The 26,865-nt window shown below is 37.6% G+C and overlaps 1 protein-coding gene and 1 pseudogene across 1 annotated transcript in view; one reads left to right on the forward strand and one right to left on the reverse strand.

The window, feature by feature from the left end:
* Positions 1-17,504, forward strand: part of THEMIS (thymocyte selection associated) — a 174,519-nt gene extending 157,015 nt beyond the window's left edge. Inside the window, exons 5-6 of the mRNA XM_032408319.1 lie at positions 5,033-5,186; positions 17,325-17,504. Of these exons, the coding sequence (XP_032264210.1) occupies positions 5,033-5,186; positions 17,325-17,356 (186 nt within the window). The 3' untranslated portion in view covers positions 17,357-17,504. The remainder of the gene's footprint in view (positions 1-5,032; positions 5,187-17,324) is intronic.
* Positions 17,505-26,123: 8,619 nt separating this feature from the next.
* On the reverse strand, positions 26,124-26,606 carry LOC116634306 (annotated as a pseudogene).
* Positions 26,607-26,865: the final 259 nt, after the last annotated feature.

Raw genomic sequence — 26,865 nt, forward strand, 5'->3', positions numbered from 1 at the left:
CAGTGGTCAGAAAGGCCTGATGCATGCCAGTTCAAATTTATCTGTGTTCCTCTCTATTCTTTGCACACATTTTATTTTTCTCGTTTTCCTCTGGACCTGATCTTCAGGTTGAAGGCTTGACATTGTTGAAGCAGTACCTGACAGAGTTTTATTTCTTCCATTATTGTCAGGTCACAATTTCATGCCTAGGGAATATGGGGCCGCTGGGTGTACATACTAAGTTCTCAATTTCCCTAATATAACCATTCTTTGATTTATAATTATCACAGATGGTAACCAGTCTAACTTGAGCCATAGAAATATATGGGATACTGTATAACTATAGTGTTTGCAATGATTGCAACAGTGCATTTATTTAAAACCACAAAATTTGCAATGTGTATTTTTTAATAGATGAAACAAGTAAAATATGTGTTCCTTTCAAATACATATTAAGTATTACTGTTAAAAGTGACTGCATATCACTTCTAACATATAAACATGTGACTATGTTGTAGCCATTGATAAGCTAGCCAAAGAAAAAGTCATACAAAATTAAGTCTGTATCTATTCATGCATTTCTCCATTAATTTAGTATGTAGTTATTTAATACCTGCTATATTTAAAACACTGAGATGGGGCGCCTCGGTGGCTCAGTAGGTTAAGCGTCTGCCTTTGTCTCAGGTCCTGATCCCGGGGTCCTGGGATTAAGTCCTACATGTGTTCCCTGCTCAGAGAGGAGTCTGCTTCTTCCTCTCCCTCTGCCCCTCCCCCCACTTGTGCTCTCTCTCAAACAAATAAGTAAAATCTTTAAAAAATAAAAAAAAGGACTGAGATAAGGACTAAGAACAATGAATAGGACAGGCATAGTCCTTATTCTCAGTGGGTTTATATTTTAACCAGAGAGATAGACATTAAACACTAAACCAGGTATTTATTTAATTATATTGTGAAAACTGCATCACAGTAGAACTACAAGGTACTCAAAGACTAGAGAACAAAGGTGCTGGCTAAACACTACATGGTGAGGGAAGACCTGCAGGAATTTGAGACTTAGTAAAATTAAGGAGGAAGAGTTTGTGAAGAATGTTCTAGGCAAACAGAAGAGCTAAGCCTTAAGATAGGAAGGAAGAATGGTGGAACTGTAGAGTTAAAGGACATTAGAATCGGAATCTAGAGTGCTGATCATGGCACACAAGCCCAGAGTCATCTCATTTAATAAATCTCTCCTCACCCCTGGAGTCATAAATACATAGGCAGTAAATTAAGCCATGTGATTGTTGGAATTATCCAGGATGACAAAGAAAACTGGGTCAATAACAAAACTTTGAGAAAGTCTTAACAGTCAGTGTTTAGGTAAAGAAGGTCAAACCAACAAAGCGGACTAAGAATGAGTAGTCAGAGGGGTAGTAGGGACACCAAAGCCAAGGAAAGGGAGTGACTAGACATGTCAAATGAAGGGTAAAGCAGGATAAAGTCTGACACGCTGCTGGCCAGATCGAAGTTTTCAAACTGGGACGGATGCTGTGTAGAGAACAAAGGGAAATGAGCCTAGAAGACTGGTGGATATAGAGAAAGCAGAGGGGTCAGTGGAGCTCGGATTCCGGTGAGATCCAAGAACTGTCCTGGTGGAAAAAGCAGTGTTGGAGATGGGAGCTTGCCTGGACTACAGACAATAAATGATAGGAGATTAGGTGAGAGAGGAACACACTTAGTGATTTTGGAGATGGAAAAGGTTGTTATGACAGGTTTCAGGTGTGACTCTGGGAGTGAAAGTCTAAGGTAGAGAAATGGAAAGTTCATTTTAATAAAGAGATCCAGTCAGGGTGTTGAGTAGAATGTCTGTGTAGATGTGAACATCAACCAGGATCATGGGGCTGGAAGGTAAAACAATAATCCAGTCTTTTTATGAAGGATGGATTGTGACTAGAGGTTAGTAGATGGATGGTTCCAACAAGAGGGGAGATGGAGCATAGCTATCTGGCAGAAATATCAAAGCAGCAGGGATTTTTTTAGCAAGGAGGTAAAGGTGCAATGGACAGTACAATGGGCAAGAATATCATCAACCTGAGGGTGTTAGGGTGTGGAGGAATAAGCAGCCATCTTTGTTTGCAGGAGAAGTGCTGTCCTCAGTGGAGAATGGAATTTTGGTCAAGGTAGGGAGGTAGAAACAATGTCCTGAAACAAAGTTGGATATGTAGTGAAAATTGCAAACTACAGAGCAAAGTTCTGAAGGCACCGTGGAGGAATCTAAGGGATAAGAAAGAAGAGAGAGAAAGAGGAAGGGATTGATGCTTAATGGAGGGAAATTGGGCAGTGAAGAATGGAGCACTGTGGGGGAAATCAATACCTATGAATGGTTTGGAGAACCAGGGAACTGGAGGGAGGGGCTGACTATAAGTGAACAAGGTTGAGAGAATATGGCAGTGTCGGTAGCTTAAGAGACATCTACCCCCTTTACATTAGGACTAGGGAACAGGAGCCTGGCTCTACCAAGTAAAGCTAAGGAGAGACTGGAAAACTTGACGTGGCTTGACTAGATAGAGCAGACCCCAGTGTGGGGCGTGCCTCTAGAAAAATGGGGTTCTTAATTATTGAAATGCTAATGTGTTCATAAAATGCCCAATCTGCCAGAGATTTGCACCAAGATGCACCAAGCCTGTGTAGTACTTGACCCATTATGATCAAACAGTCAGCCTTGATCTGCTCAGCCTTTCATTTTATAGATTTCAGGTTTAAGAACTTTATTTAAATTCTGTGTTTCTTCTTTGAAGTCTGGGATATATTATAACACACGTAATTTTCATGACCTTATATTTAGTCATCTAATAATTTGACATAATAATATATCTTCCAAATGCATCTAACATCAAAATCAGGAAAGTACTTAAGTGCTGGTTGAATCTGCTGCTTTTCAAAGCTATGTGCTAAGACAAACTATGTGTCAGGCCTGACAGTAAATTTAAAAATTCGAACTGAATGATGGACTTACATTTTTGCTGGCGGTGGAGAGTCAAATGTAAGCAGGTGTAGTGGTTTTGTTTGGTTCGATACCAACATTCAAACTCTGATCTTTTGACTTGCCCTCTATAGTATCACCTGGGTCCCATCTTTTGTTATTAGAGAAGGAATTTGAGAATTGTCTACAAATGACTTACCACACTCTGTTTTTTAAAAGATTTTATTTATTTGTGAGGGAGAGAGAGAGAGAGAGCACAAGCAGGGGGAGCAGCAGGCAGAGGGAGAGGCAGTCTCCCGGCCGAGCAAAGAGCCCGATGCGGGACTCGATCCCAGGACCCTGAGATCGTGACCTGAGCCGAAGGCAGACACTTAACTGACTGAGCCACCCAGGCACCCCTCACACTCTAGTTTAATTCTCCACTTAAACAATTTAAGAAATTATGTTTGAACAATTTAAAGTCTGAGACTATGTCATATTTACATTGGTATTCTCATACTATACCCAGTATCTGGGATTCTATAGAATTCTAACGGCTCTTGGTGATATCATTTATTTATTGCCGCACAATGCTGCATACTTACCAGAAAAACTTAGTGCATATAGCTAAAACCACATTTATTTAGTCCATGCAGCTGTGGACTTCAGCTGACCTGACTTAGTTTCAACTGATCTAGGCTGGGTTCACCCAGATGTCTGGGCTTCTACTGGCTGTTGGTTGTCTCAGCTCTGATGACTAGGGTAACCTGACCTTATTCTCTGTCCTGCTCAACCTCCAGCAAGCTAGTCTAGGCATGGCATAGTAAAAGGACAAGAATGACCGAAGTTAATTGTGCAGGTATCTTTCAAGTCTCTGTCTGTTTCGCATGTGCCAATATTCTATTAATCCAGAAGTAGTCACATCATGACTCAAAAGTCAGAGTAGGAGGACATGGCAAAATTACATGGAAAGGACATGATACAGAGAGAGGTGAAGAATCGGGGCCATCAGTGCAACCAGTCCACCACATTGAATGGATAAATGAACAAATAGATTATAGAGTGGCATGAAGAGCACTGGACTAAGGGTTGGGAGACATATCCCTGAGGCTCAGCACCATTCATTCTGTTTATTTGGGTCAATTATTTAGTTATGATGGACTATAATTTCCTTATTGGCCCTTTACAAGCTTTAAAAGCCTTTGATTCAAGCTTTTAATGAAGCTTTTAATAAATTTAATGCTGTACACAGTCTGTAGGAGGAACTTAAGGAAATGATTCACCATCCTATCCTTTAGGGAACCAAAATGGTTAATGTAGATGGCCAAAGTTGACTGGCTAACTTTGACTGTATGAATCTTTGAATATTATGTAACCATATTTAAACTGAAAAATTTCTAGTCTGAATTTAGATATGAAGAAAGTTCAATTTCCCACTTAGGTCTTTAGTTTTTGCTCCTCTCTGATGATTCTTTTGAAGTGTACAATATGACAGTATAACATCAAGCACTATGACATCTCTCATATGGGAGATGTGTTTTAAGGTCCATTGATGTTGTGCCTTAATAATTCATTGTTAGGATGAATATTATTCTTAAACTGACTGGAGGAGCTTTGTTAAGTTTGCATAATGCTGATAAAAATGTGGGTTAATTTAAAGTAGATGTTATGATTTGTTTTATAAAAAGCCTACAGATAATGCAGAAATGAAACCTCCTCTTCATTATACAATGTGTAATTATGTGATATATAATGAAATGCTGGATAATTTAACTATAAGAATAAAAACTGAGTGAAAATGTTTTAAATGAAAAATATAAGTTTCACAAGAAGAAAATGATATACTCAAATGGGATTTGAAGATGATTTTCTGAGTCTGAGAGGACTTATTCTGGTCACTTAGATCATTTCAAAAATTCCATGCCTAGATTACCAAAATATATTGATGAAAGTGTAATTTGTAAGTCGCTTTGACGTGTAGAATATTCTGATTCAGATATACAAACATAACTTGCCATATGATGAATGTTTATCCTTGTCATATCTCTGGGAAGCATTTATTTTGGACTGATAATTTACTTGTGAAATCAATCACTCTGGCCTGTGTCATTTCAGAGTCTCCATGTAGACATATCCAAGAGACTGCACTCAAATCAAGCTGGCCTGGATTCAAAAGTACCAGTTGGTTGTCAAAGTGATTTGGCCGAATTGGAGAAAGAGAGAAGCAAGAGTGGGGCAACTCAACTAGCAGTCACCAGTGTAACCACAGGTCGGTGAAGCCGCACGATACTGGTTTTAATTGTCTACGTGCCACATGCCTAACTTACAGATTCTAACTTCCACTTTGCTTGGAATATAAGGCTCTATCAATGTGACTGCCTCAACTGCAAATCTCATGGAAATGTTTTAGGGGCGCCTGGGTGGCTCAGTCAGTTAAGTTAGGCCGACTCGATTTCGGCTCAGGTCATGATCTTGGGGTGCTGGAATTGAGCCCAGCGGCAAGCTCCACGCTCAGTGGGGAGTCTGCTTCAAGATTCTTTCTCCCTCTGCCCGCCACCCTGCTGCGTATCCTCTCTCTCTCTCTCAAAGAAATAAATCTTAAAAAAAAAAAGAAACGTAGTTTTAAGTGCAGTGTAATATTAAACACAATAATGATAGGTCTGTTCATTTTTCCTTTTTATTAGAGTTTTCATTTATGGTTTTCATGGCCAAGAAGTGTTTAATATTGCTTATATTATCATGACAATAATGTTTTTAAATTTTTGCTAGCATTAACAAAAGGAATAATGGCTTGAGAAGAGATTATAGTAATTGAGATGTCTTTAAAGGTGTGTCAGATATTTATACAATGGAATATTATGCAGCCATCAAAAGGAATGAAATCTTGCCATTTGCAATGACGTGGATAGAACTGGAGAGTGTTATGCTGAGCGAAATAAGTCAATCAGAGAAAGACATGTATCATATGACCTCACTGATAGGAGGAATTCTTAATCTCAGGAAACAAACTGAGGGTTGCCGGAGTGGTGGGGGGTGGGAGGGAGGGGGCGGCTGGGTGATAGACACTGGGGAGGGTATGTGCTATGGTGAGCGCTGTGAATTGTGTAAGACTGTTGAATCACAGATCTGTACCTCTGAAACAAATAATACATTTTATGTTAAAAAAAAGAAGATAGCAGGAGGGGAAGAATGAAAGGGGGAAATCGGAGAGGGAGACGAACCATGAGAGATGATGGACTCTGAGAAACAAACTGAGGGTTCTAGAGGGGAGGGGGGTGGGAGGATGGGTTAGCCTGGTGATGGGTATTAAAGAGGGCACGTACTGAACGGAGCACTGGGTGTTATACGCAAATAATGAATCATGGAACACTACATCAAAAACTAATGATGTGATGTATGGTGATTAACATAACATAATAAAAAAAAAAAGATGTGTCAGATAAATAACCTAATGTAGATTTGAATTATGATAGTTTTGTTTCAAGAGATGGTGATCTGATATTTTTCATCTCTACTAAAAGCAAAACAAGAGCAAATGGACTTGTGGAGAAGTTCATAGCATTCAGACTAACTTCCATATTGTAGAAATCTGGGATGAGTTAACAAGGGAAATGAGAATTTTCTTTCTTGGCAATATTTTAGGCACACCAAAGCAGCTCAATTTCTATTACACTTTATCTTTGAAACTTCACATTTCGTTTGTAGGAAAATGGAAAATGTAATTATTCTTAAGCATATGGTTTGTTCCTTTCCCCTCCTTATTTGGTTTTGTAGCTAGCACTCTTTTTTTCCTCCAAGGGCATGTAAAAGTCAAAATACTAGATATAAAGTCTCTGAAGTGTTTCTGCTCAAACTCTGTCTGTACAATCTGGGTTTTCATGTAGTTAGCTTACTGGCTTTTGACACTTCTATAAAAATATCCCATAGAGCTTTTCTTATTGCCTTTTCATTGACTCTTGCCGAGTGATAAAAACGAAATTCTGTAAAGGGCTTTGAAAACCATGCATATTGCAATTCCTGCAAATTTCAAATGCTAATCAACCGCGACTATAAAGAAAGAACTACTGCAATGAATATTGCTATAGCATGTTGAGTCTCAAGCCATTATTAATTCATTGAAAACTTTTTTTTTCCCCTTAAGGTTATGGATCCTAAAAAGTACCAGATAATGAAATTCCTGAGATCAGAGTTTTTGTTTCAATCGTGGGAAGACTTAATCTGATCTACCCCTGTGTGTGCATCTTCCCGGGATGGTACGGGACAGACCCCACTTTGCCCCCTGAATGAATAGTGCAGAGGATGTTATAGACCAGGGTAGCATGTGCTTGAACATGTTGCCTTTACATGGTGGCTTAAGAAAAAAGAAGACCTGGGATTACAGTAGTGTTTTGTTTTTTTTTTAAGGTATTTATTTATTTATTTATTTATTTATTTAGAGAACACAAGCAGGGGGAGTGGGAGAGGGAGAAGCAGGCTTCCCGCCGAGCAGGGAGCCCGATGCGGGGCTCGATCCCAGGACCCTGGGACCATGACCTGAGCCGAAGGTGGATGCTTAACCAACTGAGCCACCCAGGTGCCCCTACCATAGTGGTTTTAAGCAAGTGAGACTCCTAACATTTTTAAGAAGAGTAAAATGACATCTGCTTATTTAGGTTATTTAGAAATTATTTAGCATGCTCATCTGGAAAATGTCTTCATTTGCTTTCCCATTTGTAATTACATCTCGGAATATCCAGTAGCCACCATGTTCGGGAGGGGCGAATGATATCCTTTCTGAACTTTTACCTCTTTTTAGTCCTTAGACATAAGTCAGTCATTTCCTAAATTCTCTTTGGGCAAGAACGGCAAGAGTCTTTGTAGGACATCACAGACAAAAAACAAAAAACAAAAATCTTATTAAGACGGGTGCTGCTTCTCCAGGTTTGCTCCTCCAGACACCCAGATCTTATTCTTCTAGTTGGATGACGTAGAACCAATTCAAATATGTATCTAATAATTATACCAAGGGGAATCCTTTATTTTGGAATGGAGCATAAATAACTAGAAGATTCACTGTGAACGGCTGCATGCACATTGTGTGAGGAGAGTTTGCTGTACTGCAGCCAGAAGTTGGCAATAAATTGCACCTCAGGATCCGTGCTGTCAGGCCTGTTTCCTCTTCCCTAAGCGACTGATGAAAATGCTTCACCCGATCTCCTGCATGACCTTCGTCTGTGGGTCCTTGATTCACTCTGGTTGCTTGGCAGCCTGGCAATGCCCCTGTCTTATTTTAGGAACTTTGTTATTAGGTCTGTACATTGTTTTGTCCATAAATTACTAAAAGAACAGTCCTCTGAAAGTAGGATGATTAAGTGGTTAACCTTTGGAGTCTGAACTCAGACTGCTGGGTTTAAATCTTGGCTCCCGCTTGCTAGCTGTGTACCGTGAGCAATTTGTTAATGTCTCTGTCTCTTTATTTCTAAAACTGGGTTAATAACAGTGCTACACCATAGGCTATTTTGAAGACTACATTAGATGAAGTAGGTTAAAGTTGGTATAGGACATCAAAGACTCCAGTTGAATCGTAGCTATTATAACTAACTTCTGCATCTTCATGATCTGATGGCTAAGAAAAACTTTGCTTCCAGACAGTATCTTCTGCAAAGTGCTGGCCATGCCCACCTGCTGTGGCTCCTGCAGTCTCCGAGTTTCTGCTTGCACTCTTTCCCTTTGGAAACTATATCATCCTGGGAACTTCATGGCCCGTCTGAATCCTATGGTCATGGAAGTTGGGTGGAAACCTTCTTTGAAGATGAGTCACTGACTCCTCTGAGTCCAAGAAATAGGGCAATTTTGCAGAGGCCTGGAAGCCCTGACCTGCCCTAATGGACATCTTGCCCATCTTCTCTCAGCCATAATAGCTCAGGAAGAGCACAGGACTCCGCTGGTTATTTGGTTTAAGCTCTGTTTTTGGTAGGCAACATGTGTGAAGTCCAAATGTTTGCTTTAAGGGATTTGTTTCATGTCTAGTTCCCTGGGTGGAACATTTATTGGGAAGTGATCTCAGAAACAACACATAAAGCAGAGGGACAAAAGCAGGTCTGGGCAGAGGGGGAAGCTGAGTCATAATACAGTCACAACAAAGACCTTTGCTGATCCCACCGGAAGCCCTGGAGCTGGTGTGGCTCTTTGGAGTTGTCCTGTGTTGGGGTGAGGGGGCCAGGCCTTTATAGCCCCCGCATCACTCAGTCACTGGATACTGCGGCTCCTGAGAAGGGGACAGGACTGTGGGCAAGGTGGCTTCCTTCCCCTGAGGGCAAAGTCACTTGGTATCAGAATATGATCAGAGAGTTGTAAAGAGAATCTGGTTATTACGGAGGTCACTCGTGAATTGCAGAGATTGCTTCTGGTGGTCTGACTGGCTGAACAGGTGTTTCCTCCTTATGTGTCTCTTAGAAACTGCACTCTTTGCCAGAAGGGATAGTCTTTTAAATATGCTTATTTGTTTTTACCCTAAATAAATGTTCTCCACTGAGCAAATTTTACACGCTCCTGAACAAAGTTATCTAACGGAATTTCTTTTCTTTTGAAACTTCAGGTACATACCTTCTAATTATTCCTCCATCTTTAGATTAAATTCATGCCATGACTCGTCCTCCATAAATTCAACTTGTCAAATAGTGAGAAAAGCCTCAGGCCAGAAAACAAAAAGCAGGTACCCTAAGGTCTAGTCCCCTCTCTGCCACTGCTAGATGTTTTGCCCTTCACAGGCCATTTCATTTTCCTGAGTTATACTTTCCTCACCCAAATAGGAAGTATACAAAGTAATCTTTGTGCCCTTTCAGTTCTGAATGCATGAGATTCTGTGGCCTAATCTGATACCATTGAGCGATGTAACTGTTGGTCATCTTTAAGCAAGATTCACATAGAAGTGATTCCCCACATGTAAGAAGCTACATATTGTGGTAAATTAAACAGGGGAGAGAAGACATGCTCCCTGGAAAAACTCATCACTGAGGTCACAGTAGAAGCTACAAATGAAGAATGGATCTATAGGAAAATAAATTTTTAAGATTTTATTTATTTATTTGAGAGAGAGAGAGAGCAGTGAGAGGGAGAGAGAGAGAGAATCTTAAGTAGAATCCTTGCTGAGCACAGAGCCTGACTCGGGGCTCCATCCCACGACCCTGAGATCATGACCTGAGCTGAAATCGTGAGTCGGATGCTTAACCGACTGAGCCACCCAGGTGCCCCAAGAAATTTTTATATTGGATTTTGATTTAACCTTACTATTTAATCTAAACTTCAGATTTTACTTATGAGAAATAAAGCATGAGGTGGTTCTCTACCAGAACTACTTTGAGGAATTAGACAAGATTGGTGTTCTGTATTAAAGACCTTGACTGACGAATGACAGAATACACGCCATCAAGAGACAGGTACTTTAGATACCATAAAACATATTCCTGTTTCACAATTTTAATAAAGGAACACTTCAATAATTCAGCCTTATTGTAAGTAGTGTGTAATTCTAAGCACAATAATTACTTTTACTCCAAAGACTGAAAAACCTGTTATATAAAATATTGGATAATTTTAAACTGGTAATCAAAAAATCTGGTATATTATTCATCCTTCTATTTAACATCAGTGCAGATTTTTCATAATACAAACAAAACAATGACACTGGTAGAATTTCTTTCCCATTTCCAGGGAATACTATCTTAGTTTGGAAGTACTGACAGCCTAAAGTAAAATATTATAAGATTGCTCTTCATTTTATAGCAACTTACTTCCGTCTTCTTGGAAGGTTTAAATGTTAAAGAATTTGCTAGAAGGAGAACCCATAGTCATTTCATTCTTTCAACAATCTTGAAATATCATTTCCTATTAGGCAGTTGTGTGAGTACTGACATCCTTGCCCCTCTTCTTCCCTAGAGATTAATTTATTTCCTGCAGTGCTTGCTCTTCATGGAAAATCTGACTCGTCAGCCTTCACCAATGGGAGATCTCATCAGCAGAATGTTAATTATAAAAGTACAATCATATACCATATTGAAAGGGAAAAAACAGTTCTCTAGGCAAAGCAACCTTTTTCTTTTCCTCTCACTCCATTCTCTCCTCAGTCTGTGGCTGGACAGGAACATCAACCACTGGGGAAACATTCTGCAGGATAGTGAGGTATAGAGGGAAATATGCAGGCTTTGCAACCAGACAGACCCAAAACTGAGCTCTTATTTCAAAGAATGTCACATTTTCTTGTGACTTTGTTTCTTTATCTGTAAAATGAGAATTGAAATACCTGCCTCACATGAAATTGTGAATGAGACTGGAACAGAGTAGACACTCAAATTATTATTATAGAGCCAATCAACAGCTTTTGGTTAGCACTATATTGATTGCTGTGGCATCATATTAACCACGTCTCATGTGGGTTTACCAAGGAATCTGTTAGAGATTTGAAAAAATATAGCTTCCAGCTGTTAGGAGTCAGGAGTGTTAGACCAAGACAGATTATTGAGTAGCCTGTTTGAAGTCCTGTCTTCCTCTCCATTTCCTTTTTCTGCTCACTCCACTCACATAGTTTTCATAATGCTCACTAAATGCTTAGAAATCTATTATTTTTTTCACCAATAAATTATTTAGATAACCCAAAGGCTGTTTGCTAGTAGTTTTAGATTTATCTACTAGGACTTGACACTGCATTTGAGTTATATTTTCAAAAATCATTTTCTCTGAAATAAAAATTGTCAATTTCTATTTGATTCAGTCTCAGAAATGAAACATTGGTGAATTAAATCTTGAGACAAAGAAAAGAATAGAGTGATGGCAAAGTAGGGATGAAGTTGAGAAATACTAAATGAAAAATCCAAGTCAATTTTTTAAGCCCAGAATGATCACTATTTTTGTACTGTGATTATGACTAAGAGATCCATTTAAGTAAATTAATTTTTTTTCTTGTTTCCCCCATATTTGTTATGAGTTGAGTGTGACACTAGAGAGAAAGAACAATCAAAGGATTAGATGATCAAGTAAAAAAAAAAAGAGAGATTGTGGTACAAACTCATATAATAACTGAGACCTAAACCACAGGGTCACTTACAAGCAGAGATGAGCTGCGTGCGTGGTGTGCAAATTACGATAGGTGGTATTCTTTCACAGGGCAAAATAATAACTGTTCTACCCAGACCAAACCACAGTATCTTAAACTGTGTAGAACAGGGAACTGGATACATACGAGTTTTATGGAATCAGGCACAAATTACTGATTGATCCCTTTTAATGGTAAATGCATTTTTAAACTATAGTTTACTTCTAAAAAGTAAGCTTATGAGTGTCCCCCCAATTCCCTAATTATCCTCATAAATAACTTTCAGTTCCTTTCTCCTTTCTTCTAACCTTTTTTCTTGTTGGCAGATGAGAATCTTGCTTTTATCCATTATTCCAAACCAATTCTGGTTCATCATTTTATTAAAGAAATCTGTCTTTATTCTGACCAATGAACAAAGCAAAGGAAAAAGGAACAGATGACAATAACTTTCAAAGCTTATTGCAGTGATTCTCTAAGTTCTTGTGTATAAAAAAAGTTACTTAATGAGCATGTTAAAAACACATATTCTTAGAATCTGCTCTTTGGAGAAAAATGGGCAAACTGGCAGCGGGAGAGTCTGTCCCATTGCCTGTTTTTGTATGTCCACGAGCTAAGAATTTTTTTTTCATTTTTAAATGTTTGAAAAAGATAAAAAAAATTTTTTTTCTGACACATGAAAATTACATGAAATTCAAATTTCAGTATCTATATAAAGTTGACTTGCAACAGAAGCCACACTCATTCATTTAATGTTGCCAGGGCTGCTTTCATACTGTATCAGCAGAGTTGAGTGATTTTGACAGAAACCATATGCAAAGCCTAAAATATTTACGGTTGGGCCCTTTAGAATAAAAGTTTTCTAACCTCTGCTCTTAACAGTCTGATTTGGTGGTTGTCAGGTAGAAACTAGGAATCCATTTTGACATTGTTGTTTACAAGACTGTGAGGCAGGGGGTCTTTGGACCACACTTAGAAAAACAAAGAGTAGAAGAATTATGAACAGCTTTCTCTTCCCACTCATCACACCCACTCTCTCAGCAAATCCTATTGGTTTTATCCCCAAACAATATCTAGAATATGACTACCTTTTTTTTTTTTTTTTTTACATGTTTACTGTTGTCAACCTAATCCAAGTCATCATCATTTCTTGTATTACAAGGCTTCCTACCTAGTCAGTCTGCTCTGCCCTTGCCTCATACCATCCATTCTCAACACAACAGCCAGAGGGAATGTGTGAAAACCTTAGATCATATAACTCCTTTCTTCCAAACCCTCCAGTGGTCTCCCCGCTTCTCCCCCTTCCTCACTATCTAGCTCCATCAGCCTCCCAGCTGTTTCTCCAAAACTCTAGGTGTGTGTGCTCCATTCTCAACGCCTACACAGACTGTTTTCTCCAAGTGGCCCAATGTTACCCCAGAGAGTGACGTGACTTCCGGCTTTGTCTTCTAGTAGGTCTTTCCTTAGCCACTGCCTTCTTAGTGATCCCTTCTGTAGAGACTTTACTTAAAATTGTAACCTTCCTTCTGGGGCTGCTTGTCTCCCATATGCCATCCAACATACTGTACATTTTACTTCTTTACTTTGATTAGGGGTCACCTTTCGCACATGAGGGCATGGGATTTGTGTCAGTGTGCTCTATCCTCAGATTCTAAAAGAGTGCCTGGATCGTTGTAGGTTCTTGATAAGTATTTCTTGACCAGAGAAATGAGGCCCAGACTCCCATTTTGTACTTGACAGATAATATGTGACAACTATCAAACATTTCCTGTGTGCAGAAACAGTTGCCATGAGTATCAATATAAGACTCGCCTCTGGAAAATGGTGCAATATGATGAGAGGAAGAATAAAGCAGCTATTTCAATCTCAACCAATGACTTAATTACAAAAGGTCCTCAGGAAAGGAAAGGAGAAGATGGTACAGATGTGAGAATGGGTACATGGGTGAAAATCCAGTTGAAAATGTTCAGAAGAGATTCCAGGAAACCTCATTTCACAATCAAGCTGCCCCCTACAAGAAGTAGATGTGCTTACTTCAGGTTCTACTGTTCATCATCAGCTTGAGCAATTTGAGGGGACTGGATCCCAAAGTTCCTGAAAAGGAAAGTGAGCAGGGTGTGACTAGCAGAGGTTCAAATTCACTCTTTAGGAAGCATCAGCTCTAGAAGAGAATGTAAAGCAATATTAGATATTCTTGAACTTGATTCCTATAAAGTAAGAGGAAATGGAGGTTTTTCTTTCACCTTAATCTTCTCATTCAAAAGACTCATCTGATTTTACATATATAAACCTTTATTTTGTGGATTGAACAGTAGGCTATTCTTACAAAGATGTCGATTTTAACAACTAAAAGATACTTTTTAGAGAGACAAAACCAAATTGCATTATTTATCTGTCCTTCTGTGGATGATGTGTTTGGCTTGATCTCCAAGGAGTGCACACGATTCCACACCCCTTAGTTAATTTGATCATTTAAGTAAATGTGAATTCAAAAGCAATCAGTGAATATTCAGTTCAGTGTAAGAAACACCACCTCCACGTTAAGTTTGTGACATTTCCAAAAGGAATAGTTGATGAATGCCAAAAGAGCTCAGATTTAAAATCAATTTGAATTTTAAAATCTAAATTATTGTCAGAAAAATCAGTTCCTGCACACTTTGAGATTCTTAAAAGTTAACACAATAAAGAACTCAGTTTCTATTCAACGTGAAATCCACTCTGTCAACCTGAACCAGCCACAAGAACACAAGTGTTAGTTGGGGCCTTCTTACACTGGATGGAAGATTGGGCTAGATCAGGCAGGGAAGGCCACTTATAAGGGCCCTTCCAGAACAAAGACTATTTAAATCCTATTATTTTATATTGAGATAATCTGATTATTCTGATTCCCTCACCTCCCATTTTTCTGCTTAACTATGTCCTATCTTAAATCAGTTTATTGACAAGGGAGAGTGAGACTAATAACTGTCAAGATGACAGATTGAACTTTCAGACTACAGGCTTATAATAGTTTTATGTGAATATGAGATGATAATAACAGGTAATATTTCTGTAGCATTTTACATTGTACAAAGCACTTGCAGGACCATTATTTCGCTTGATATTTCCTCAACTCTATGATTCACTTATTACTATCACACCTCATTCCCTGATAGAGAAATGGAATTCAGACATTCCTGCAGACATACAGCCTGTAAGTCTTAGAATCAGGAATCAGACCTAGTTCTTCAGATTCCCTTCTCTGTCCTACAATATCTTGATTTCATTTCCCTCATCCCCTTCCCCCCCCCCCCGTAGAAAAGCAACACTGTGGGAGAAATAATGTTGTTATCCCTTTTTACGGATAAAGTCACAAAGATAGTAGCTGATAGAAGTGGGAATTAAATCTGGGCATACTGCCTAAAAAGCCTGTGTTCTTTCATCTATAATGTATATTCGATGGTGGGTAGTTTTATTGCTGTTTGTGATGTGAGGAAGACCTAAAAAATCTAAAGGCAGCAGTTGGAGCTAGCAGATAATGAGAGAATGAAATCAAGAAGAGCATGAGCCGGGTGGGGGGGGTGGGGGGGTGGGGAGGTTCGGGAGGGTTGGAGGGGGAGGCACCTGGGTCGCTCAGTCATTAAGCAGCTGCCTTCAGCTCAGGTCATGATCCCAGCGTCCTGGGATCAGCCCAGCGTCCTGGGATCAGCCCCGCATCGGGCTCCCTGCTCCGCGGGAAGCCTGCTTCTCCCTCTCCTGCTCCCCCTGCTTGTGTTCCCTCTCTCGCTGTGTCTCTCTCTGTCAAATAAATAAAAATAAAAATAAAAGAAGAGCATGGAATCCAGGCTTTCTCGCATTAGGCCACTGACTACCCCCACCCCACACCTCCAACCCCCAGCCCCAGTTAGCACTGAGAGATACTGACACAGGAACATAAATTGAGACTTCCAGGGAAATTAACATGGTATGTGGAGAAATTCCACTTCTTCCTGCTTTGACATCTCTTTTCTTCTTTCCCAGTTAGTCTGTGAGCTCCTCAGAGGTCACAAAGCTATATTTTGTCTTCGTATTTCACACAGTTGGGGAGACAGTAAATCTCTTAGTGTTAAATGTAAAACTCTTTACATCTATTGGCTCATTTAATCTTTGTCATAACCCTATAAAATAGGAATTATTATCCCTTCCCCCTTCTTTTTAAAGATGAGGAAATGAGGCACATAAAGGCTAGGTAACTTCCTTAAGGTTATAGAGTTAGTATGTAGCAGAAAAGGAAGGTAGGAAGGAAGGAAAGAAGGAAGGAAGGAAATGGGTGGGAGGGTAGAAGGAGGGGAGGGAGAAATGGAAAGAAGGAAAAAACAAGAGGAAGAAGACTGGGGGGGAGGAAAAAAGGAAGGAAGGAAGGAAGAAATGGAGAGGAAAAGAGGAAGAAAGGGAAGGAAGGGAGGAAGTCATGGGCTAATGAGAGCTCAGAGTCAAGAGCCTCAGAGTGTTCGTCTTCAGGGCCACGTGGCCAGCACTTAACAGATCACTAGTACAGTGGAAGTATGGGAGAGCAAGAGATGACTGGTTTTCTGTACCACTTGACCATTATAGTGCATGCTGTTAGAATTTTTTTAAACCACCCATTCCCATGTTCCACAAAGCCATAATGGAAGGGAATGCAGTGTCTTGCTTGAATACACAGAATTCCTATCTGCAGTGTAGCTTGCTTTACTTGAGGGTTTGATACGATGTTATTTTATGTTAATGTCAAGTCCGTATATGCTCATTAGAAACTGTAGGTCACTCTGCTTATGCTTGAGACCTGTTACTTTTTCTTCAGTTTAACATTTATAGGTACTCTTTTCCTCCTCTGCAGTATTTAGAACTCCACTAGGTTTGGGCTCCATTCTGTAGGCCTCGTGTCACAGCCAAGGTGATGGGTCTGCAATCAGACACTTGTAGAGCACAATCAAGCTTCAGTCTCTTATTCGCTGTGTGATTGCTGGGCAAGTCTCCTCATTGTGGATTCAGTTTTTTTTTACCTTACGCTACCTGCATACTAGAGTTTTTATTAAGATAAACTAAAATGCAAAGAAAAGCACTTTGTAACCTGAGGAACACTTTACAAATTTCAGGTATTATCTCCTACCTCATAGAAATATCTGCCTTGTTCCTGAAGAGTTTACATTTCTCCCTTGTTTTGTTTTGTTTTTTGGTTTTTGTGTGTTTGCCTCCTCTTAATGTGCTCCCAATTATTTTTCAAAGAACATATACGCATGTGAGTGTACTATAAATAGTATTTGAAAGCACGTAGTTTCTTTCCTTGCTATTTCCAATACATATTTCTGATGAACCCCTTTTATTTTTCTTTACTTACAGAAATCGTCAAAAGTAAAAAACATCAAAAATAATGAGATGTGACTGAAACCAGCTGGGCAGTGAACATAAATGTTGCGATGGAAAAGTAAGCTTAGCCTTCAAGCTGAAAACAACCATTCCCCAGCAGACCTCAGAAGAAACTGGCCACTGCAAAGGAGAACAAAACAACCTCAAAAGTTTGAACAGATAATACTTAAAGAGAAACCTGTGATATAGAATTCACGTGGTCTGTTCTCTTGTGCCCAAATCTGTATATATTGTTGTATTGTTACTCAGGACATATTTATTTAATATGCATACTTTTTTGCAGGTCTTATTTCCCCTCCCAACCAGAAGCAATTGAAAATTAACTTTGTATTTCAGTTTCTGAGTAAAAACCAGTTGAAAATAGGAGGAAAGCTCACCAGATATTCTCAGGTTTTCAGAATTTGTTTTGCCATTTTTCTAGAATTATCATCATTCCTGCTAAAAATAACTTAAAAAAATAATTATATCTGAGAGTGATTTTAAAATACCCAAGTTTCTTATCTGATCTCCTTGGAGCTATGAAAATGAGTTTGACTTCACATTTTCAGTTTGTTTGTAAATAAGTGTTTGAGGCTTAACAGCCAAAGCTATCATGAGTCACAGCAATTTTCTATAACTTTTTCCCCTGCCCTCTAATAACCAGAATTCATGACTGCAATATCACCAAAAATCTGATAATATGCTGTATTATTTTATGTGCTGTATACTAGATAACCCTTTAGATGAATGCTTGTTAGGATTATAAGAAAACCATCTCGTTTATGTATCATTACGTATTAAGTATACAGGGACCATATTATTTCGCCTCTAGCAAAATGAAGAGACAGAGAAGTTTTCTTATTGGTCACACAGGAATTTAATGGCAAGCTTTGGACTTTGTTCATAGGTCATACTCCATACAAAAACTGTTGGCTAATCTATCTCATAATTATTTTATATTAGATACAAAAATTATTCATTAGTTAAGTACCAAAGATTTTGGGAAGACAACAAATCATGAAACAGCTTTTCAACAGAAAAAAAAAACCTACAGTAAGAGATCTTTCACACAATATTTATATTCTGATACAGCTTACTTCCCCTTACCTTTTTTTCTTTTTAAGTGGAAATGAATCCTGATTCCTTTTTTTTTTTTTAATTTTTTTTTTTAAAGATTTTATTTGAGAGAGAATGAGAGAGAGAGAGAGAGCACATGAGAGGGGGGAGGGTCAGAGGGAGAAGCAGACTCCCTGCCGAGCAGGGAGCCCGATGCGGGACTCGATCCCGGGACTCCAGGATCATGACCTGAGCCGAAGGCAGTCGCCTAACCGACTGAGCCACCCAGGCGCCCATGAATCCTGATTTCTAATACCATCAAGATTGTTTAGTGACTTGATGTGATGCTATAGTTTGTTATTTACAACTTCTGAAATTTTCTGAGATGGTTTCACCTTTACTTATTTTGCTGGTTTGTGTCCATAAGAACAAGAACTTTTCAAAGCTTTTCAAAGAACAAGAACTTTTCATCCCCACATTTGATTTTTTTATCAAATTTTTGATTATTGAATTCCACAGAGAATCCTTTCTCAATTCAGCAATGTTGGCAAACTCCTAGAACTCACAGGCCAATTTTCTATTTTTCAAATAGCAGTGAATAATTAGTGGTTTTTATTTGGTATATGAGAACAATTAAATTAGTACTTTTAGTAAGTACAGTACTTTGATTGGAAAATCAAGAGAATGCATGTCTTAGGTTTGGTCGTAAACCATCAGGGTCTTTCTAGTGGACATCAGATATAAACATCGCTAACTTAATACAAATCCGTTTAGGTACTTTGATTCCATCTCTCTTGCTATTGAAGGGTGTTTTAATCAATTTCAGGTTCATCTGTGGAAGATTTTGGAAGGTTGAAAATAAATTTTCTAATTTTCATCGTGTTTGTGTGTGTGTGTGTCCTTTATCATGTTTACCTATGGAATAACTCTCTTTCTTCTTATAACAACTAAGTTAAAATTCTTTAACTGGAATTGAAATCAGTTCTTCATTGCTAAGAAGAAGGCCTCCTGTGTGAAAGAAGCCAAGAGAAGAAAGACACTGTCCGCCTGCCCTCCTCACACAGGCAGGGACCCAGAATGCTGGACACGTGACCAGATTCCACAGTATGGTCATGCTGTATACAGAGCTGCCAAGGCTCCCAGTTATTAATGTTGCCCTCCTCCTAATTGAATTAGGCGAGCAGTTTTAGGAAGGGAATGGAAAGGAGGGAGAAATGGAGAAAGGAAAATGTTCTTTTTGAGATGTGTTCGGCTCTTATAATCAGGACTTCGACATAAAAAGTGTTTGTTTTAAGATCAAGGTCAACATTAATGAGACGTCTGGATGTTTATCCAAAGGCTCAAGATACGTGTACTCTAACGGGAAGAGGATATATAAAATTCATGGGAGTATCTCCCAAGAGGCTTGAATACTAAAGACTGGATCTAATAGAATGAAAGTATAAAAATATTTCCACAATTTTACCATTTCTACTGCTTCCACTCGTACTAACCCCATAGCCGGTCTCCTACTCTGGCTGCCAATCAATCTGTTCTTAATGAAGTAGCCAGCATGATCTCATTAAGACACGTATTATTTCACACCACACTGCTTCCTGCCTCACTCAAGAGGTTTTTACTCTTTTAAAATGATCTACAAAGTCCTACATGATTGTTGCTGTCACCTGTCTGGCCTCTTCTCACTCACTGAGCTCAAGTCATGCTGGCCTCCCCACTGCTCATCAAACACACCAGGACAGTCTTGGTTCAAGTCCTTTGCATTTGCTTTCTCTCCACAGGAAATGCTTTTTGCCCAGACATCCACACAGGTCACTCCCTCGGTTCTGTATGAATGCCTGCCCAGAAAACCACCTCAGCCCCACTTAGTTCTTCCTATCTCCTTCCACACTTTATTTTATTTTCCTCCCTAAGAATTGATCTTATCTAACATACTATATATCTTCAAATTTTTGAGGGGGCACTGATTTCTGCCAACACCTGGGCTATGATTTGTTTTATGTTCACTAGTATTGGTCAGAAGAAAGTGAAGAAGGGATTCAAAGGATTCATCTCAGCTTTTGCTACTAGAATAGCTCTTTCTCCACAGACCAAGGAACCATTGCTATGGTTCCAAGAGCCACCAAGTATGTCTATTTTGATTATAACTTGAGAATTGAGGGAACGACCACTGGTAGTGTCTATGGAACCAGTAAACTTACCATGAAATAGACTTGGCCCAAAAGACTCCATCTGTTACTTGACCTACTTTATGAAAGAATAAATTCAAGCACTCTGTGCATGACTGTTATTCTTATTTATTACATATTCTGTCATTAAGGTACTGAAGCCTCGCTAAAGAATGGGAGCTGGCTACATACCCCTTCAGGTGACTAGAAAGATACTTATACTGAGGGGCTCTAGCCTCTGTGGCTTCCCTATTCTGATGTGACTGACACTCTTACCATCTTCTTGTCATTTCTTAGAGCAGTGCAAATGATTGGGCACATGAGATGCTGCACCTGGATGTCCGAAGCTTCCAGAGTTATCCTTCTCTGCGTAGTGCTCCTATCTGTTTTCTCTTCTTTATTAAAGCTAAATAAACTTAATGCTGGGTGAGCCTATTGTGTCTTGTATATTTGATAGACAACTTGAAAGTGAAATTCAGTGGTCTTTTTCTTGCAAGAGTACAAAGGAAACAAAAATATTAGAAACAAAAAATATATATAATAATTTTTTAAAAGTTAGGCACAACAGAAGAGAAAGTTGATGAGACGGTAGACCTTAAGTTATCACTCAGAATGCATCAAAGAAAGACAACAGAAAATGTAAAAGAGATGTTAAAAGATGTTGAGATGAGTTTAAGAAGGCATAGCATTTATATAATTAGAGCAGGAGAAATTAAGAGAGTGGTGCAAGGCTGAGGTGAGGCAATATTCAGAGATGATATGTGAGAATTTTCTAGACTTGATAAATGATTCTAATTCTCGGATTTTAAAAATATAGCATATCTCAAGAAAGATAAAAAAGTAATTTCCCAACATATCATATTATAGTAAAATTTGAGAAGATGGATGCAAAGATAAGGCTAGGGCAATAATTGGGAAAACAGTAGACTTTTCTAGGATCAAAACAGAAGCTGGAAGCCGGGGTGCTAGGGGGGAAACTCTCAAGAACTGTGAACCAAATTAAATAATTTTTAAAAATAAGAATAAAGACTTTCACAGATAATCAAAACCAGGATTTGCAGTGACTTGAATTCTCAGTACAAGACTATATAAAGGATGTACTCTAAGAAAGAAAATAAATCCAGATATAAAGATCTGAGAATCAAGAAGGAATGGTATGTTAAAAGGGAATTTTCAGAATGGGAGAGGAGTTTGCCATATATACATCCAACATAAGAATTATATCCAGAACATAAAAATAACTCCTACAAACCATTAAGTAAAATGTAGACAACCTAATTTTAAGAGAAGTTAAAGGACTTAAGCAGGCATTTCATGTACAAGGATATCCAAATGGATAATGAACATATGTAAATGTGCTCAAAATCACAGCAGTCTTTAGGAAAATGCAAATTAAACCACAATGACGTATACCATTACAAATCCACCAGATGGCTAAAAATTTAAATTAAAAAAAATGAATAAGTTTTGAAGAAAGTGTGGAGCAATCAGAACTCACACATATTGCTGGTGGGAGTTTAATGTGATACATTTACTTTGGCAAACTGCAATATCTACTAAAAGTAAGCATATACCTACCTGTGACCCAGAATTTCCACTCTTAGGTGTAAATCCAACAAAACTGAATGCATTAGCCTACCAATAAGACATGTACAAAGATGTTTGTACCAGCCTTACTCATAACAGCTCCAAACTGGGAACAATCCATGACCATGAGCTGTAGACTAGACAAAGCGTGGAAAATGAGGCAGCAACAATGTGAGTGCCATGATACACACAACAATGTGAATATATTTCAAAGCCACAGCATTGAACAGTAGAAGTCAGTATATGCTGAGGGCGCCTGGGTGGCTCAGTCAGTTACGTGTCCAACTCTTGATCTTGGCTCTGGTCATGACCTCAGGGTTGTGAGATCAAGCCCTGCATTGAACTCTGTGCTGGGCATGGAGCCTGCTTAAGATTCTCTCTCTCTGCCTCTCCCTCTGCTCCCCTCCCCCCAAAAATATTATATGCTGTATGACACCATTTATATTAATTTTAAGAACAAGCAATACCGCTTTATGTTAAAAGAAGGAAGTATACTGTTTGCAGCATTGGGGTTGGAAATGACTGGGAGGAGATACAATAGAGCTTTCTGGGGTACTGGAAATGTTATATATCTTAATCTGTGTTCTGATTACATGGGCATACACATAGATATAAAGTCATCGAGCTTTACATGTAACAGTTGTGTGCTTCGCTGAATGTATATGATAAAGCAAGAGAATGATAAGAATAAGTTTCAGAATAGTACTTACCCCGGGGTAAAAGTTGAGGATGGATTGGGATGGGAACCTAAGGGCCTTCAAGTATATTGTTAATGTTCTATTTCTTATGCTTGTTTGTGGGTCTGTAGATGTTTTTTATTCTTTATATGTATTTATATGATATGTATATTATATCATACGTTATATATAGGTTTTTGTATATATGAAATATTTCATAATAAATATAAGAAAAATGATATAAGGAAAACACTGGTATTTGATTTGATTCCAACAGAGGAAGTAGCTATTCAGCAAACCTCCCTCAAAATACACATTATAATCCCTTGCAAGCACTTTATTTTATCGTATGTAATGTTAGTAGGCACATACTTTTGCTCTGCTTTTGCTCTACAACTCTGTTAGTAGGCATATACTTTTATCTTGCTGGAATGCATTTTTCCCTTAGGATAATCTCATAAATATTTTCAGATATTTATCCCACATACTAATAAAAGATAAGAAACACATTTTCCTCAACACGTTTCTTAAAATGCCCCCAAATCTTTTTGTTAAAAATAAATGCCTTCTACATTGTATGTCAAACTCTTATGCAGTATTCAAAAGTAAAAGCTAAACTCTTTAGTCAGTGTTATCAAAGTATTTAATAAATAACGGTATTTATACATTTTTAGACATAACCCTGATATTTAATTGAATTCATTTTATTTCCTTTTGTGCAATATGAGGAAACCCCAAGCTTGGGTTGAATATTTACAGGGCATGTTAAGATACATGAAGAATTCTTATTTCTAAGTTAGAGGTTCATAGTGAAATAGTAGCAAAAAATATTTCAACTGGTCATATCCTTGGCTAGACTAACAGTGTGCTATTGGAGAGGAATGGCCAAATCATTTCTCATCTCTCATTACGTGGAAATAATTCCCTGATAATAATTTAATCTGGATTACTGGTTCATATATTTAAAGTATTAAAAAGTAAAAGCTACCCATATATTTTTTTTCATTTAGATTCTAAAAGTCTAAAATATTAATTCACTTTATGAGAATTTGTTACAAATATGTTTCCTTTATGAGAGTGGGAATTAGATCATATATTTTGTTTTATGTTACTTTTGGTGATTTTTGTCATTGTGGTTTGTGTTTGAGTAACTGAATTACTTCATTTTGGTATGTGTATGGAAAGATGTACTCAAAATACTACTACATCCTATTCTCACAACAAAGTCATGGGGAAAGGAAATTTTGAACATGGGTTTACAAAGTCTTGGAACAACTTGATAACCCAGGACTGATAACCCACAAGCCATGGAAATTAAAGGTGAAGCTAGACTTCAAATAAATCTGTATATCCAGGACTGTTAAAGTGGGGAATAAATAAAACTGCTCACCAGGTGCTTTCAAATTCCGTATAGAAACTAATCCTGGGAGTTTGGGCATAGGAAACTGGAATTTGTGGGGAATTCTCCAAATCATAAAGTTTTCTTATATTTTAAAATGGTAATTTATTTATATCCTTGAAAATAATAATAAATGCTCATAATAATAGTGAATCATTTTTTGTGACAGAGTTTTAGTTTTAGAGGTTTTAGTTAAAAAATAGAGATATGATAATAAATGCATGATTTATTAATCTTAAGAGAACAATATATTGTGATAAAATGTAAAAATGATGTCTACTTGAAAAAGATATTTGATTATTAGAAAAAAGTTAAGGAAGGGAACATTAACGAAATAAATGTTACATAAAAATCATTAAAAATTAAATGATAACACATTTATTATTTAAGACTTATTATTCTTAAAATCAAATTTTACAACACACAAGGCAGTAATTGTCCTCATCCATAATCTTGATCTTTGTTCCGAGACAAATATTCCAGGCATAGAAAATGTTGCATTGATGTTGGTTGAATTATTAAGATGAATTTTTAGAGTACATGTTGTTTCCTATAGACTCATTTTTCCATTTTAACAGTGAAAATATTTTGTCGGCTTGATTTTGGTCTTGCCATTGATATTGCTTAGGCTGTATTAGATTTTAGATCAGTTTCTGAATTCATGTGGGGGTATTCAACAACATTCCTGTCTCCTTTTTGCATTTCTTCTGTTAAAGTAGCTACAAAGAGCTATAGCCTAGAGCAAATAATCACTGGAAACGCCAGGCAACATTATGAAGATACTGTAACATTCCCACCTCTGAGGGAGGTTAACGGTACTCCACAGAATCATATGCCAAAATTGACAACTAAAAGTTTTTAATGCTTCTGAAGCTTGGTATTTGGGGAACATTATTCATCAATTTGTATAAAGTAAACTATGCTTGTAAACTTGTTAATTTTAATTTTATTTGCAAGAATACCTCACCATTAACAGCAATCAGGGCCACAAACACCCAATTATAATCTGGCAACAACAACAAGAAAGCATGAATGATTAGATTTGGCTGCTTCTCTCCTACCTGCTCCTGTTCTGATTCAAAGATATGTCCGCCTTAAAGTTTGACTCAGTTATGTCAAAACATAGGTTTAAACATAGGTTATGAAGAAGGAAGGAGAAGGCCTACGTTTTCCCCTGATTTCTGCAAGTATGAAACTTACTGATACTTATTTTAAAGTATTATTTCAAATGTCTTGCTCAATAAATTCATTTTAGGATACCAACCATTTATGTTATTTCTACAGAGTATATTTAAACCAATCATAAATGGGAATTTTAGTAAAATTTTTAATTTGATTTTTATGTTGAATAATATGCCCAGAATTGTAATCTATATTTTAAACTATCCTAATTTATTTTCTCTGAATTAATTGAAAAATTTCCCCATTGGAAAAAAGGAAGCTCAATTTTTATTTTTAAGTGTTTCTGTGACCAATTAGGTTCCTATTCTAAGAGCTGGCAGCTCTATTAATTACTTTTAATGATAGAATTATACTGATCTATTTAGCCATTCAATTAAGATAAAAAGCTTAACAATCTTTCAGATTTCATTAACTACTTTTAATGATAAAATTATACTGATCTATTAGCCACATAATTAAGGTAAAAATCTAAAAATCTTTTAGATTTTCATTACCTATTTTTAGAAATTTTCTGGACAATAAGAATGGCATGGAACTTAAAACATATTGTGTCAATAATTAATTCTTGTCATAATACAAAAGGTCAGAGCAAATTTTTGAAAAAATGTTAAACCAAATTTATTTTATTTTATTTTATTTTATTCTATTTTATTTTATGTACCATATCATTATTTTTAATGTCCAGCATTTATAATACGAGGGCCAGAGCTTTCTCTCCAACTCAAGTTTATACATTTTCGATTGGCTTGTGAGGCCAATAGGGATACTTCTTGTCTAATTTGGTTTCTGAGAAGACTTCATTCAGGTCCTCCGTGGTCATCTGATCAAATGGAATTATGTTCTTCATCTTCTCCAGCTCTTTTTCATATTCCTCAATCCTGGCCTTTGAGAGAGACAAAAAAGTCAGCACAACTGTTCACATCTTCTTTTTCTTCAGCAACCACCCGAACAGTATATTTATCCTTGGCACAGGAAACTTCAAGGCATTAAACTTCTTCTAAAAGTCATCTACCAAGCCAGCCTTTGCCACATTGGCCTTGTTGTAAGCCCAGTCGATAGTAGCTGGTTTCTCAGGGAGAGTAGCCAACCTGGAGGTAAGTGTCTCTTTCCAGGATTTCAGGACGTTAGCAATGGCCTTCTGGTTTCAGGGTATGATCTCCCCAAAAGCTACCCAGTTAATGGCTTTTAGAGCAAGTTTTCACCCCGCCATCTTGAGATCCTTCACGGATGGCTCATAGTCCACAGCAGCAAGGAACAGCTAAACCAAATTTATTTCAATTAATTTATATCACCATTAAACAAGTATAAAGGAATACAATTTTAAAGTATATGCAAAGTTAATGACAGTAAAAGAAAAGACAAAGAAAAATGGAGTATATTTTTATATTTATTTTTACAACAGCTTTTTTGAGATATAATTGACATACAATAAACTGCACATGTTTACAATGGAAAGTTTGATTAATTTG

The sequence above is a fragment of the Phoca vitulina genome, unplaced genomic scaffold (assembly GCF_004348235.1).
Source record: "Phoca vitulina isolate PV1807 unplaced genomic scaffold, GSC_HSeal_1.0 scaffold9, whole genome shotgun sequence".
Taxonomy (NCBI): domain Eukaryota; kingdom Metazoa; phylum Chordata; class Mammalia; order Carnivora; family Phocidae; genus Phoca; species Phoca vitulina.